Source organism: Anastrepha obliqua, chromosome 1 (genome assembly GCF_027943255.1).
Source record: "Anastrepha obliqua isolate idAnaObli1 chromosome 1, idAnaObli1_1.0, whole genome shotgun sequence".
Classification (NCBI taxonomy): domain Eukaryota; kingdom Metazoa; phylum Arthropoda; class Insecta; order Diptera; family Tephritidae; genus Anastrepha; species Anastrepha obliqua.
The window spans coordinates 117,205,493-117,222,091 of record NC_072892.1 but is presented as its reverse complement, the minus strand read 5'-3'; the positions used below and the strand labels follow the sequence as shown (position 1 = coordinate 117,222,091).

Below are 16,599 nucleotides of genomic sequence, written 5' to 3'. Positions count from 1 at the left end.
TAATGTCATGTGCATTACCGTCTTGTCTGCGTACGATATGGTCGTGAGTCGTTAACTCAAACGTCCGTAATTGTCGTCGGCACGTCTGAGTCGACCTCCTCTGGAACAATATTTCTTGTTGAATTCAGCACTTGTCGTAAAGTTCAGTGTGATCAGACGTGGCCCAGGGCATTGATATTATTTAGCTCGAGCTTCCGCTGCAGAACTAACTTTATTGTTCGCCTTTCTTCGTTCTGCTTACGTAGCGTAAGCAACACTTGCTTGGCAAGCCTGCATGTAGCATCCCAACAATGTTTTGAATTGCACTACTGGGGTCTAATTTGCCTGTCTCCCAAATATCGTGGCTAACTCCTCACGTTCTTTTGCGATCCTTGGTCAGTAGAAGCGTACGTGTCGCGCGTTGGGGCAGGCAGGACAGTCTGGTGAAGCAAGGATACCAAATCTGTGCAGATAATACTGGAAGCAGCTGTGTCCGCTCAGCATCTGAGTGAGGAAGTAATCCACTTCACCGTGTCTTCTTCGTAACCACGTAGCAAAATTAGGGTTGATTAGGGTTGTCCAGAGGTCATTAGGAGCAAGATCACATCTTCGCTGCCATTCATTAAGTGACGCAATTTTTTGTTCCAACTTTTGGGTTCTTGTTGGTTTTTAGTTCACGTGCTCGGATATAATTGCACAGAGGGATTTTACCCACAATCAAACAAATTTTTTATGTCACCTTTGACATTTGTCAAGTAGGCGGATGTACAATTTTACCCGATAGCACAACTCCTTAAATTTTTTGAAACTTGTAATGAAAATTCATATTTAAGAAAAATGTATCGGAAAATTCATAATTTGTCTGGTTGGAAATAATCGTCCGAATAAGTCGATAGTTCAAAGGTTGGTAAAAAAATTTCAAGAAACTGGTTCGGTTGAGGATAGAAAAATGATTCGCAGACCAAAAACTAGACGTTCTGTTGAAAATATTGCTGCTGTAGCGCAAAGTGTTGCTAAACAGCCTTCAATCTCCAATATCGATATTTCCACGTTCTCAACAATTAGACTTCTATAAATTGACTGCTTGGCGGATTTTTCGTAGACGTGCTCAAGATGGACATTTAAATAATGTCATTTTTCAGACACACATAATTGTTAGTTTTGAATAAAAATAGATTAAATGAAACCTACGAAAATAAAAGAATTTGAAATTTTAAACGAATTATTCTACTTTTGCTCGCTTATAACATCTTAACGGTATCGCGATAGACAGAGGCTTATGCATTTCTCAGAATGGCATGGAAAATCGATTACACTAGACAAAAAACTTAAAAAAAACTCATTCGGTATTGATGCTATTTTTTTCTAACGTAGTTCGAGACCTAAGCCACAAAAATCATTAAAAAACGTATTGTGAAAGGATGCACAGGATACAGGATATATGTAGGTGTATATAAAGACTCGGCCAAAAGTATTAGGCACCCCATTAGTTACTGAGTTTTACGTTTTAAAAAGTAAAATAATGATGTCTTATTAATAAATCAGTACAAATAAAAGAAATGAGTGGTAAGAAGATGGACATTTATTAGGTCCACTCTTTACTTTGTTAGCAGCAGCTATTCTCTGAGGCGTGCTGTGGACTAGCTTTGCACATTTGGCTGTACTTATGGCGCTTCACTCGTGAGTTAAAGCAAATTTTCAGGACTAATTGCAATGTTTTGCTGTTTGCCTTTATCCTACGTTTTAAAGTAGCCCACAATGGATCTATGGGGTTGAGATCTGGAAACTACGCTAGCCAATCTAAAAAACAATGTTATTGTCTCTAAGCGGACGCTTCAGAGTCGCTGATTGGTGGCAAAGGACCTTGTCTTGTTAGAATTGAACTCCATCTAAATTATTGTCGGCGTTAAACGAGGCAAAAGTACAGTTTTTAATTCAAAGTACATTTGACTACCTATGCGACCTTCGCAATTGAATATTTCGCCGACACCATCAGCAGCCATACAACCTTATATCATAGTGCTGACTCACCTATGCTCAACAGTGAGTATTGAGTGAAATTACATGTATTTTAGTAGGGTGCCTATTACTTTTGGCCAAGCCTATATATTTTCTTTTTTTCGTGATTTTTAAATAGGCAGCTCAATTAATATAATATTTCTTTAGTTTAAGCCAACCTTAACTGAATATGTCAGTTGGTAAGAAATATAATAGCTTTCAATCATAATTTAGTAAAAAATTTATTGCATTCGATTGCCACCGGTTAAAATTTCATTTGATATTATATTGCGTCAATAACCGAAAACAATATTGAGAATATGGCGCACATTTGGGTCCTTTTTTCTGCATTTTCCGAAACATTTTAGAGTAACCGCCTCAGAAAGGTTACGGCGTTGATTAACTCGCGAATATTAGCTTTCAGCGAGTCAAGTGTTTGAGGTTTATTATTTAGCATACACAAAAGAATTGCAGGACTTGCCGTTTTTATGACTTAGGGTTCACTTGAAAATAATGCAGTATTGGATTGATCCACCACAACTCATCTTCTTGTCGGGTTCTTGCATGCAGTGATGGATATGATTGAGTGTATAAATATCGCAACACCCCAACATCGCAAACATCGCATTCGTACACCCAAATTCAATGCAAACAGTAGTAATCAAAAATTCTACCACTATCGCTCATTATTACCCACCAAATGAGTACAAAATTTTGAGTGCTGTTTATAATCCCATTAACCTAAATTGTTGCTGATGTGTTGGCATGGGTCTACAACCGCAATATTCCTGAATTATGTTGACAGCCTATTATTTTAACAAAATATATGTAAGTAAATAATTAATGTTATTTACAAAAAAATGAATTTTTTTATATAAGTAGAATGTAAATATGAATGCCTGCTTTTAATATTTAATATATTTACATACGTACTTACGTATTCTATATAATTAAATTAAATAAAAATATATGTCATACATATAAGTGGAGTAAATCTGAAATAAATGAAATGAAAACATCTGCTATGTAAATCTGCGTATCCGGTTTTTATTCTCTTATTCTCTTCTTCTTAATTGGCGCGTTAACCGCTTACGCGATTTTGGCCGAGTTTATTAAGCGCGCCAGTTGTTTATTTCTCATGCTAACTGGCGCCAGTTGGACACACCAGGTGAAGCCAAGTCCCTCTCCACCTGATCTTTCCAACGCAGAGGAGGCCTTCCTCTTCCTCTGCTACCACCAGCTGGTACCGCATCGAATACTTTCAGAGCCGGAGCGTTTGTATCCATTCGGACGACATGACCAAGCCAACGTAGCCACTGGATCTTCATTCGCTGTGCTATGACTATGTTGTCGTAAAGCTCATACAGCTCATCGTTCCATCGCCTGCGATATTCGCCGTTGCCAACGTGCAAAAGTCCAAAAATCTTATGCAGAATCTGCTACGCAAAACATGGTAGTTTACAGGATCCGGTTTTTATTAGAGGCAATAATTTTTAAGGAAAGAAATAGTTATTGAACCAACCGCTTTTGATCTAGTAACACAAGGGTTTGAGGTAATTCAAGTGAAGACTGTACTTTGCTCGATAATAGCCATGTATGAAAATAGTATTCCATCTAACGGTATTTCGCAACAGTAAAACTTGAGCACCTGCAATACTACGCTTGATGTATTGGTTCACTTGTATAAAAGAACTGAGTTAGCCTACATTATTTGCACATGAGAACTGTGAAAAGGGATTGTTTTTTAAGCATTCATTTTGTGGCTCGAAAACTTCGTAATTCTAATAAAATAGGAAAATAAAAAGGTTTAACAGATCGCGAAATGGGACATGTCGATATCATGACCTCAGAGGGACTTTCTAAGTGCCAGATTGGCAAAAAGATTAGCCGGAGTCCAAACGTAATGGATCTTTACAAACGAAGTGCGTCCTATGGTAAGAAATACTGAACTGCGATGTCTTTGATAACAAAGGAAACCGGAAAAACTATATGGATGCATCAAATTCCGCCCTTCCAACAACAAAATTTAAGAAACGGCAAATGTAGCAGTCGTGAAATCCATCGTTCGAAGGGCTACTCTAAAAGCGCCACATCTTAGGCATAAAAAATTAGATATGTATATATATATATATATATATACAGTATGAATAAATTTCGCAAAAAACGCCACCTCGATTTTGCAAGGAACCACATGGTTTGGAGTGCTGTTACAAATAACGACCCCGGTAAATAGAAAAAATGAGCATTTTATAACGAAAAGAAGTTCAATCTGGATGGGCCGATCTAAACATTTTGAAAATCTATGGGGATGGCGTGCTCGTAAGGTTTATGAAAATGGGCAACAATTCGAAGACAAAAATGCTTTAATTCGAACCATTAAAATGGTCCGGTCAGAAATTTCATTAGGTTATATGAAGAGTTTTTACAAATCCATTCATCAACATATTTACGAAGTAATTTATAAGCAAAGTGGCAAATAAAGTAACACACTCTATTCAGCTTTTATTAATAAATGTAAAAAAAAAATTTTTTTTTGTTATTATTTTTTCTTACCGGTTAGTGCCTCTATTCAAGTGGACCAAGAATTCGAGCACAATATTGCAATTGCTGAAGTTTAAATAAGTCCATGCGCAAGAGAGGGGCTGCCCTGGGACTTCCAAAGAAAGATCAAAGACTTCACTGCTTCAAAATTTGCTTAAACATTTCTGCGTGACAATGTTGGAGTAATTTCCTACCACAATCATTATATTTTGGAGTAATGAAGCCTATTTGCATTTGGAAGTGTAGGTAATCAAAATTGCCGCTCATCTATAGGAACCAATTATAGGAATGAACCCACTACTAAAACATCATTTCACATAAACAAAGTGTTGGTTTGGTGTGCCTTCTCAAGCAGTGGAATAATCGGACCATATTTTTTGTTAGGAAATTATTATTTTTATTTAATAAGTTTATTGGTCAATATTAATAGAATTCTGTGTGGCCAATGGAAGCTAAAATAAAAGAAATTGACATTGACGAGAGGAAGATCTTAACAAAATTGTGTAAAGAAAGCAAAAATATCGGCGAATAGAAAGTCCGACAACAGTCCGGAGAGGAATTCGAAGCTACGGAAATAACGGAATTATAACTTCAAGACCAATAATAGAAAGAGAAAAGGGCAATATGAGGAAATATGAAGCTTATGAAGAAAATGCAAAGGTAACTGCTTCAAAAGAGAAAGATGAAATAAGAAATAAGTTTTAAATAAATATTAGTACTTCAACTGGCAGAAGAGTCATACGGAAGAGTTGTTACGGAAAAGTTGCTAATAACAAGTCATTTATTTTCCTAGTACATGGGCAAAAACGCATTGCTTTCACAAACGGGCCTGTGCACAAGCACCCAGAATTTAGGGGAAAACGTAATTTTTGCAAATGGAAGCAAATTTTGCATTTTTGTTATCAAAGGGAGGAAAATTGTGTGGAAGAAATCTGTTATAGCGTTGAATAAAGAAAATTGATTTCCAACAGGGAAATATGGTGGTTGTGGGGTGATGGTGTAGGGGTGTGTGGCAACTGGTGATGTGGGCAAATTGCAGTTTATTTATTCAACAATGGGTAAGCTTAGCTTCGACCAAGGGTCTCGAGTCTTTGCAGACATCCTCCAGTTTTTCAGTGCAAAGGTTCATTACGTTATTTGTGTCTTATAAAAAGGGGCCCCAGGAAACCGCAGATTGACACAGTTGAAGGTCTTGGCGTCGTCATCAATTGCTTACTATTGTTGATCTTTCCTGAAATTTCATTGGGGCCCATCTTCAGAACATGTCCAGCCAACTTAAAACGCTGAAGCTTAATGTAGCCGGCAATTTGGAAGTCGTTATTTCCGCATCGGTCTAAAGATGCGTTATAGGATTTTTCGCTCAAACATGTTAAGCTTTTCTTCATCCACTTAATATGTCCCCCAAGTTTCAGAAGCATAAGTAACGCAAGGCCTAGTTATTTATTTTATAGAGTTTCGGTTTCATTGGCTTAGAAAAAATGAGGAACCAAGAGCCTTGTAGAGCGAAAAAAGGGCTACGTTTAGCCTCGCCACTAACTTCTTGTTTGGATGTTGGCTCCACAGATAGATGCAACACACTAGAGCAAAGCCACCCCCACAAAAGTGTAACTACCGATCGATATAGCAGATTTACATTTATTTAAAACTTTTCCAGTATACAAAAATCTAGTTTTTGATTCGTTTATGCCTCACTGCTAAATATTTAATATAATAAAAAAATATTAAACTATCCCCATTAGTATAAAGTGGTAAGTATAGGCGATGTGTTCACATCGGCGAAGCCAATAAAAGTGTATTGCATAAAAGTGTATTACTGCAAGGGTCATACCGATCCCCGACTGGGATGATGCCTTAGTTAGAGGTGAACCATTTCGTCAATAATGGGAGCTATATTTTCGGTCTGCTTTCGACTGCTTGATTTTCATGAGTATTAGTAGCTTAGGTATTAAATGATAAAATGTTTCCAAGACATTTCAAAAAGTAAACTTTTCCAATCATTTCTCATAAAATTCATCATTCTTTTCCTTATTCATTAAAGTACTAGAAGCCTCCTGTAGACGCAGTCAATCATTTAGTATGTCACCGCAACAATCATTCACTCATACACATTTTTAGCCTCTCATCCACCTTTCTACTCACCCGCACTCCCGCAGAGTTCGCTTACCTTTGCCCTTGGTCCAGACGTTAATTTCCTCACTGGACACCCCGTCACCAACAATATTATGCGCCGACATCTTGATGATATACTGATTGCCACACTTCAAGCCAGTTAGCGTGTAAGCGTTATTCTCCGGCATTAGTTCGGTCTGTGCCCATGTTTCGCCTGTGATGCGATATGAGATGGTGTAGCCCTGTAATGGGGCACCACCATCGTCCGGCGGATCCCAGCTGACACGTATGCTATCGGCAGATGCATATTGTACGATTATTTGTGGGGCGGCGGGTGGCTTCATGGCAATCACTTGATATTGAATCTCATCGCTTCCGAACAGATTATTCGCTGTGCAAGTGTAATTTCCGGACAGACTGCCCTCCACGCCTGTTGACCAGTTCGGTTTCGGGGTTGCCATTGGCCATTCAATTTATTCAACCAACGTATGTAATATTATTTGTACGTATTTGTTATTGTGTTGTATGACGTCGTTGCGTTGCGTTGTGGTTGTGCCATGTAACGAAAAATAAATTTAAATAGAAAAGGTTGCGAATGTGTGCAGCTGCATGGAAAATTGCATTTTTATTTCACAGATAATTGGAATTCGACACGGCACTGCTCAACTGAGCGCTTACGTCCACTTGACTAGGCAAAAATATGCGCCAGTATTCACAAGCTACCGAAGTGGGTTACGAACGAAAACAGGCGGAAATAAGCGCATTGTCCGAATAATAAATGAAATTGAAGGGCATTTGATGGGAAGCGGATTTTAATTTACAAAACTGAAAGGTTATTAGATTTGAATATTTTAGGGCCACATTTAGTAGCTATATGTTTTTGTATGTGTGTAGGATTCTAAATATGTGCGAAACTTTTGCATGGCGCGGTAATCATTTTGTGAAAATCGCGAAATAAACGTGGATAGAAATTTCGAACTGTTTCAATCATTCTGGTCACTGAAATATTTTGGTAGACACCCGCTGGTGAGGGCAGAGAAATGAGTTAGCCTGAAGAGATTGCATTTGGTATTGTAGCATCTGGTCGAAGTTCTGTTGTTCGGTATGCCAATTATGCAAAGTTTGTTATAGTCAGTGCGAGGAACTAAAATCCATGTGAAATGAACTAAAATGGTGAAAAGCTGAGACTGTAGAAATCTCACCTGGCAAAGCAACGTTAGGTACTATTTCTGGAAATTCGCTATAAACAAAAGAGTTCACTCGGTCGTGCATTATTAGCATTCCTTTACAATAAGATATCAACTCAACAAGATGCAAGAGTATGTGTGTATGCGATTCACGGGCTTTTAAGCCCATCACCAGCAAAAGCTCGCAAGATCTTTCTTTGCTTTCTACCTGTAGCTCTATTTTGGGAAACTCTAGAAAAAATGTAATGCAGCCAGACTCAATCCGGTGATGAAAACGGGAAACAAGATTTCACCGCTCCAAAATTCTCTACGTTTTGTCACAGAAAATTTAAGTTCCTCCATCTTATGCAAAATAGCTGCTCCACATGCATCCATTCCAAAAAGGTGTTTTGGTTTTGATTCTCTTGGCTATAACAGTCTAGAGATATCAATCTTTTTAAGCCCCAAAAATTTGGGGGTCTGCAATTTCCTACTAAGCATGTGAAGTGGAGACAAAAAAATCACTTTTATATTAAAACAGCAGCATGGGAAATCCCTGCGTTTGCAACACTTTTGTGCTATAAATCAGATGAGTTTTAGATGTTCAAACTCGTCCAAAGACTAAAAACTACGTGGTGTAGCAAATAATATTAAAATAAGGTATAAATAAATAATACAGAGGTTTGTAAGGCACAAAACTATCTCAGAACACAATTCCGTTTTCACGTTTTTCGTTTTTAACCAGATACGTAAACGCTAAGATATTATCAAATGCGTATAAATTTAGATTAGAATAGGTTGAACTGGTTGTCCTGTAGGACATACTCAGATTCATAGCCCATTGTGATGATGCGTGGGGAACTTCTCACTATACCTCCTAAAACCAGTGAGTACATTTAAAAAATTTTAGAACATTCCTGATTTCTGCTGAATTGGAATCTTCTAATTCATTAAAAAATTGTGTACTTATAAACCTGATGAAACCAAGACAATGAGACAGAATGTACGAGATAGTCTCTCCCTCTTCCTCATCTAGGCAGCTTCTACAGAAGTCATGTATTTTCACACTCATCCTCTGAGCGTGCCTGCCAATTAGGCAATGCCCCGTTATAACTGAGATCAGTGTGCTAAGACTTAGCTAAGCTTATTTTGACTTAGCAGAGATTCTGTGCGTGTAGTATTGAGAGTCGGCCACAATTGTCGAGCGATTCTGCAAGTGGATTCATTACGCCAGCTTTCATTCACTGCTCTTACGAATTCCTCAACGATGAGTAGCTTACATGTTTGCAAGGGTATACCTATGTCAATGGGGTGAAATGACTCCGCGATCTTATTAAGAGACGTGCGGTATTTCATGGCTACCTTGCAGATCGTCTACTGCTTTGTGAGGGATTTTATCGTCGCCTGGCTTTCAGTGAAAATGTAGATATTATCTCCAAGTATCGCATCACACTAAACCAGTGGTGCGGCTTTCATTATTCATCAATTGCCATCAATTCATCTCTCATTAAATTTATGAATTTAATAATCGTCTTATGTTTTGTTACCAAGCAAATATTTCTCACTTTAGTCATATTTAAAAACCATTTATTTATTATTTCTTATATAGTAAGAGAGCCTCATAAACAATATTGACGTAATTTTTTTCGACCAAAGTTGTTGCAAAGTAACGAATATTTGAATTCGGCGATTAGTCCCGAGAGTCCGAGATCATAATAGCGGCATCCCGAAAATTTTGGGATCGCGAAAATTAAAAAAAGGCATTGCTAGTACATTCATTTAAACAAATTGTCTGAACTTTGCTAAAAGTAGTAGAAAGTGAATCAGTGGCAAAAGGTCTCATTTAAGCGCTGCAGAGGTCCTTTTCAAATTTTCTCGCAACCTCAACTAGTGTCTATCTTCTCAGTCAGTCAAACAAAAGCTGATCGCCAGAATTTATTTATAAGGAAACACGACAAATCTAGTCGAAATTCTAAAGCTGAAGATCGTGAGGGCCAGAACGTCACTCAGAACGTCATGGGATCCATCATGGGTCTGAGATTATTATTAGTCCCATATGTGCCACCGAGCTAAAATTCCATGCCAAGCACTACAGATGGATGATCGTAGCAACACCGAACCTTGGCCTCGGTCAGAACGCATTCGCCGATACACAGAGCTAACCTAACTTTGCTTACTGAAATGCATGTGGGGTTATAAGTTGAAGAATTCTGGAAAATTTAATACTATAATTTTAAAATGTTATCCTTCTTCTTCTTTTCAATTGGCGCGACAACCGCTTACGCGATTTTGGCCGAGTTTAAAAAAACGCTCAAGTCGTTTCTTTTTCGTGCTAACCGGCGCCAGTTGGACACACCAAGTGAAGCCAAGTCTTTCTTCTCCTTTTCAATGCGGAGGGGGCCTTCCTCTTCCTCTGCTACCACCAGTTGGTACCGACCGCATCGAATACTTTCAGAGCTGGAGCATATCTTTCCATTTAGACGGCATGCCACATCCAACGAAGTCGTCGTAAAGCATGCAGCTCATTGTTCCTTCGCCTGCGGTACTCGCTGTCACCAACGTGTAAAGGTACAAAAATCGTCCACAGAATCTTTCTCTCAAACACTCCAAAGGACGCCTCATTGAATATTGTCATCGTCCAATCTTCTGCGCCATACTTTAGGGCGAGCATGATGAGAGCCTTTTAGAGTGTTAGTTTTGTTCGTCGAGAGAGGACTTTACTACTTAATTGCCTACATAAAATCAGTTTTCATCTAATTTTCAAGCCGATAACTAACAAACTCATCTGAATCCCTGAGATGTCTATAGATTAGCGGAACAGTTATTTATAGAGACTTATGGATTTCCAGCACAAAACAGAGCAATGGTAAGAAATCATGCAAAATGAAGTGATAAATGGCTTTAAAATTTGTTTCGCGTAGGTTTTTTATAGTGAAACTTGCGACAGTATCAACATCATTAAGACCACACACACATTTTTCTTATACTCACGGTGTATTTTTAAATTGCCCTCATTGGTAACTTCATAAAAGGGACTAAAGGTAACAGGTCGATCCCTTGTCAACCACCTGGCGCGCGGTGTCGGATTCCCCACGGCTAAACATTCTAAAATCAATCCAGTGCCAACTGCTTTGCGCACCAATTGGCCAAATGAAGCGATACGTGCAGGAGCTGGAAGTGCAAAAAAACAAGTGTTTAAATTGGAAATAAAATACCAACAACAATAACAATGTACATGAAACAACTACAACCATTTCCACACAGATGTACATACTTCTACATATAAATATATCCATTTTCCATCTATGCTTAACATATGAGGGCATCCATACATACATACATACATACATACACATGGCACATACACACATAGCAATTCATATGCAATGGAGTACAATTGAAATTTAATTATGCATTGGTTAAGTGTGAAAATTAAAAGCCCATCTCGATTTCACTAGCCGGTGATTTAATTAAGCTCAAAAAATGCGTTGTAGTGGTGCAACACACAAACAATAAGTCCGATGACATTGGCGACCAATTAAATAAAAACGAAAATAATCACTCCGGTGTTGATTTTACCCAAAATGAATTAAAGCGAATTACGTGCGTTTCACTTTTTTCATTTTTAAATCGGTATCAATGCCATAGTAAGTAATATAATATTTTAAAGCTGATTTTAATTTTCGATAGCAGCTGCGATTGTCGCTGCTGTTGCTGTTGTGGCTGTTCTTGCTGTTGCTGCTTTCGCGCTTTAACATACTTACAAAGCCATCAATCAGGCGGCTAGTGGTCGAAATGAACACACACGCATTCACCCGCGCGTACACACACATTGACTTACCACGCGTATTTGTGGCCTGCGCAACCACAGACGTCGGCTCTCCCTCGCCGACCGAGGTCGAAGCGGAAACCCAGAATTCGTACATTTGGTTTTCTGCAAGGCCGCGTGCCTCATACGTCACTGGATAGCCATTCTCATCGACGCGCACCATATGAGCTGTTCAAAAGACGGTTAAGCGAGCATAGATGCACAGAGTCGGAAATCGAAAAGCAGCCGCGGGCGGTGAACATGCAAAGGCAAACGAGTCAAAAGTGTATTGGGACACAGCAGAAGTTTTTGCAGTGCGTTGACATTTTTTATTGATCAGGTTTTGTTTGTTTTATATATTTTTTTGGTTGCCAATATGAAAAGGATGAAAAGGAAAGTAATTTAATTATTTTTAGCATAAATTAATTCGTACGATTTAATCAGCGGTAATTGTATGTGAAATGGGCAATGTGAAAATGATGAAATACAGTTTTAATTAACGAAATGCGGATTTTCAGATTTAATTTATTAAAATTATTATTGTGGTTTACCAGGCATAAAATGTATTCAACAAAATTTGCAATTTGAATTGATTCCTATTTTTTATGAATCATCAATATTTTCAACTTCTTGTATAAGGTGGCGCAAAATTAAGCATCCAATTACTTTTTTACTAAATAAGAAAAAAATGATTTCACGTGATGGAAATCTTAAGGGGTTATATACAGCTAGAATTTTCAAAATATCGATTTTTATCGATCTTAATATACATACATACATATATTTATTTAAGAAAATTTTATATCGTTCCGGTGAATATTTTCGAAGTTACACGCAAATTTGAAAAAGCGTTTCAGAGTGCTTGAAAGTACAAGGCCGGAGCGGCAGCGCGTTTTTCTCAAAACATTACTTTTTCGGCTAAACCGAGTAGTCTCAAATTTTAACACAAGCTTCTTAAATATATTTTTCAGTAATTAATCGAAGATTTTTCTCACCGTTATAAAAAATTTATAAATCATTCTTTATAAAAAAATATTTTTATCGGTGAGAAAAAATCTTCGATTAATTACTAAAATACCCCGATAAATATATTTTTTATAAACAATTTAATGCCGAAATTTTTGTCAAAAATGAATTTTTTTTTTGAGAAACCGCCATTTTGTCAAAAAAAATTATTTTTCCTATTCCATCGATTGATTACTAGATTTAACATTACTTTAACGAAATCTTCATAGGATCCAGTTCAGAGATAAAGTGGTCACCGCAAAACGTCTTTTTTGAGAAGAGCTCCCGGAGATCAGCTGAAGCTCCTTTCCAAATAAATATTTCTACTAACACTAAATCTTTAAATACAGATAAAAGATAACAGAATATGTGTACAAATTTTTAGATCAATAAATTTAAAAGTTTTCTTAGAAAAAATTCTGGAAAATTTGTCTTAAGAGCTCCAAGTTTATCTATTGTGTATTTCAGCGGTCTAGTTCACAGCTGTAGTTCGACGCCATTTGGCTTCTGATAGGATGATTAATTTTGCGCCACCTTGCATAATAAAGTATGCTATTTTCGACAAGAAAAACTAGATTTTAAATTTAACCTGTATATACCAGAAAGGGACTTTCTTTGCAGGGTCTAGCGGCTAGGTGCTTTAGGTTCCTTAGTGTGCCTTTTTGGGATAGCCTGTGGCAGTTCTCCAGCCTAGATCCCTTTTATTTCCTCCCTCTACATCAACAGCATTGTATGGCTGTAGAGGGTTTCTTTGCCTTTAATTTCTCTAATTTTTCGAAAATCCCTGCTACTTGTAGTGTACCGGTGGTACTCTTACTATAAAACTTACCTACCTAAACTTACTATAAAACTTACCTACTCGAACGTAAAAAAATTATATACTATAGTGCATACTAAATTCCGAATACTAAAAAATCCACGCAATTTTTATTGGATATCCGCACACCAGAAAAATATGTTAGACTTAATTTTATGAATGAACATTAGGGCTGGTTAAGGGGTCACGGTGGTCTAGAGCCCGAAAATTTAGGGTACTTTCAGAATTTTTTTTTCACAATAAAAAAACGAAAAACGATATTTAAATTTGTTAGGCTTTTAATTTAACTTTTTTGCATACAAAACTTAAAAGACATTTTTTTTTAATATTAATAATTTTAATTCGCCGTAGCCGAATGGGTTGGTGCGTGATTACCATTCGGAATTCACAGATAGGTCGTTGGTGCGAATCTTGGTGAAAGCAAAATGTATAAAAAAAAAACATTTTTCTAATAGCGGTGGCCCCTCAGCAGGCAATGGCAAACCTCCGAGTGTATTTCTGTCATGAAAAAGCTCCTCATAAAAATATCTGCCGTTCGGAGTCGGCTTGAAACTGTAGGTCCCTCCATTTGTGGAACAACATCAAGACGCACACCACAAATAGGAGAAAGAGCTCGACCAAACACCTAACAGAAGTGTACGCGCCAATTATTTATTTATTTTTTTTTTTAATTTTAAAAATGGCGCTGAAGTTGACCCTCTCGAAAAATTGGACGGTGCTGTCCACTTTGGCTCTTCTATTAATCTGAAACACAAAAACCAAAAAAAATAGTAATCAGTATGACTGTACCTATGACCCGCTACTAAAATAAAAAAAAAATTGACAAAATGGCGGTGTTTTGAATTTGACGCTCTAAAAAGCGGGGGTTTTTCCGTTTTTTAATAAAAAAAAACGAAATAATTACGAAAACGAGATAAATGCGTTTAAAGTTTGAGGTACAGGGGCGCGCGGACCGTCCTCTACCTAGTAAATGGGCTGTAGAAGCTATACTATTGGGAATTTCTGCATGAACATTTCACAGTATATTCTTAAAAACCTATACTTTCGAAATATCGAAAAAGCAAAAAAACGATTTTTGAAATTTCTAGACCACCGTGATCCCTTAATTTGTTCTTAAAAGCTATGACCGACTTTGTCTCGGATTTTTCTTACTTTTAAATGGGAAAATAGCTTACTCAAGTATTAAAAAGCTTGAATTGACCCTCAACCCTACGCTCTCTAGCAAAAAGGTATGAGCAAAATCAACATCGCAAATGAATTTCTAGTACTAAGAAATCACACGCATACGTTACTTCCAAAAAATGTGACAAAAAAAAAATTAGAAGATATTTATCTAATATTAATAACTAAAATGGAAAATAAGGAGGCTCAAAGTCCAATTTAGAGCTATGCTACCATATCATTTTTAAACTTTGATACCCCTAAACTTAATCTAAGAAATGTAAAAAAATCACATATTCGTTATTTGGCTGATAGATGCAAATGGCTAGTTGAGGCGGCTACACTTCGAAAATTAAAAACTAAGAAGCACTCTAGTCCTGCTGTGTTTAGAATACTTCAGTCGCCGCAACAAAGTATGATAGATAAAAAATTGAACCCGCCCTAATGTACATACCAGTATGCGATAGCTGTTAAAAAAAAAATTCAGAAAGAAAATATGTACAACATATAGTAAAAATTATATTAATATGTGGGTATATATGAACTAAGTGACCTTCTTAAAATTATCTAAATGGTTTAACCAACTTAGTTAAGGGATGGAAATCAAATGCAGGTATCACAATGGGCCTTAGGGCCACCGAGTGACTTGTCTTAGACAAGCAACCTGGCTAACCTAACCTAAGTGACACAAAGCCAAATTTAAAGCCTATTAAATTCCATCAAAATTTAGCTATAATTTATCGCTAGACAAGAATCCGGATTTCCATACCCACCACTTTGACACCTAGCAAATAAGCCATAAACGGATGAACAAAACAAAACTTATACCAATTATTAGGCTTTAAACTACCTTAGTTTTCAGATTGATGATGTAGAAAAAAAAAATAACTAAAGGTAATAATATGAATTTAAAATATTTTTCATTTAACAAATAGTTAAAAAAGTCACTGCGTCATGAAACGCACGATTAATAACGTTTTGAACCAATTTATCACTACACCTAAAACGAGTTCGATATAAGAGTCGGCCTAAGTTTTTGCCATTCAAATATTTATATAAACTTTGTATCCCAAAATCCCAGAAAAATCTAAATAAATAATGTACATTCGCGTATAAAAACATTAGAGAAAAACTTGCCGCTTGCGATTTATTACTCTCTATTACTCTTAGTGTAGCCTCAAGCCCCATGATATGGCATTTCTTTATAATTACCACCAACTCGTTTTCCAAATTTAATATTATGAATATATAAGTACACTATTTTTCCACTCACATTTCGCTTGTCCTTTACGTCCAGCCTCACGTGAATAAACCGTGTAATGGGAAATGATGCCATTGCGATTTTTCGGTGGCAACCATGAAATCAATATCGAATCTGCCGTTAAAGCAGCCGCCTTAATGGATGCTGGCGCATCCGGGACATCATCCTCAGTTTGACAATATAACGGTTGACTGGCTGCACCATCACCAGTCGCTGTGTAGGCCAAAACGCGTAGCGAGTAATTAGTTGCCTTGTGCAAAGTGTGCAAGTAGGTTTCCAGATTAGATGTACGCTTCACTTCCAGTTTGGCGGGGAAGTCAACTGTAAAATCGGTGAAAAGAGGTTAAGGCAGATGATTTGGGAGAAACATGTATATGTCCGGATAAAATTGTTTATGTGTTATGTAATATATTTAGTATGTAAGTGCGTGTTTTTAGAAGATATCGAACACTTAGATAAGCTGCCTTAATCTATCGATTTTCTTGTGCCACTCGGTAAAATGTAAAGCTATTGTTGAAGTTTCGCGTTTTTTACAAAGGGTATCACTGCTTCGTTGTGAATTTAAAATACCCGCTAAATTAAGTTGAGTTATTGGTTGCAAAGATATGGTTATTTTCATAAAGTGTAAGTTTGCGTGACCACTAAAAAAGGTACTTTATGGTAACTCTTGCATATTAACTAATTAAGTGAAAAATATTGAATGTAAGGTAATTAGCGAATAAGAGAGTTTATCTAACAACTTTTATGTTGTTTA

General features: G+C 36.9%; 1 protein-coding gene across 1 annotated transcript in view; it reads right to left on the bottom strand.

Annotated features, from left to right (window-relative positions):
- LOC129235825 (cell adhesion molecule Dscam2) overlaps positions 1 to 16,599 on the bottom strand; it is a 273,431-nt gene that overhangs the window by 20,515 nt on the left and 236,317 nt on the right. Inside the window, exons 23-26 of the mRNA XM_054869869.1 lie at positions 15,858 to 16,166; positions 11,635 to 11,790; positions 10,785 to 10,964; positions 6,683 to 7,057 (exon numbers count right to left, since the gene is read on the bottom strand). Of these exons, the coding sequence (XP_054725844.1) occupies positions 6,683 to 7,057; positions 10,785 to 10,964; positions 11,635 to 11,790; positions 15,858 to 16,166 (1,020 nt within the window). The remainder of the gene's footprint in view (positions 1 to 6,682; positions 7,058 to 10,784; positions 10,965 to 11,634; positions 11,791 to 15,857; positions 16,167 to 16,599) is intronic.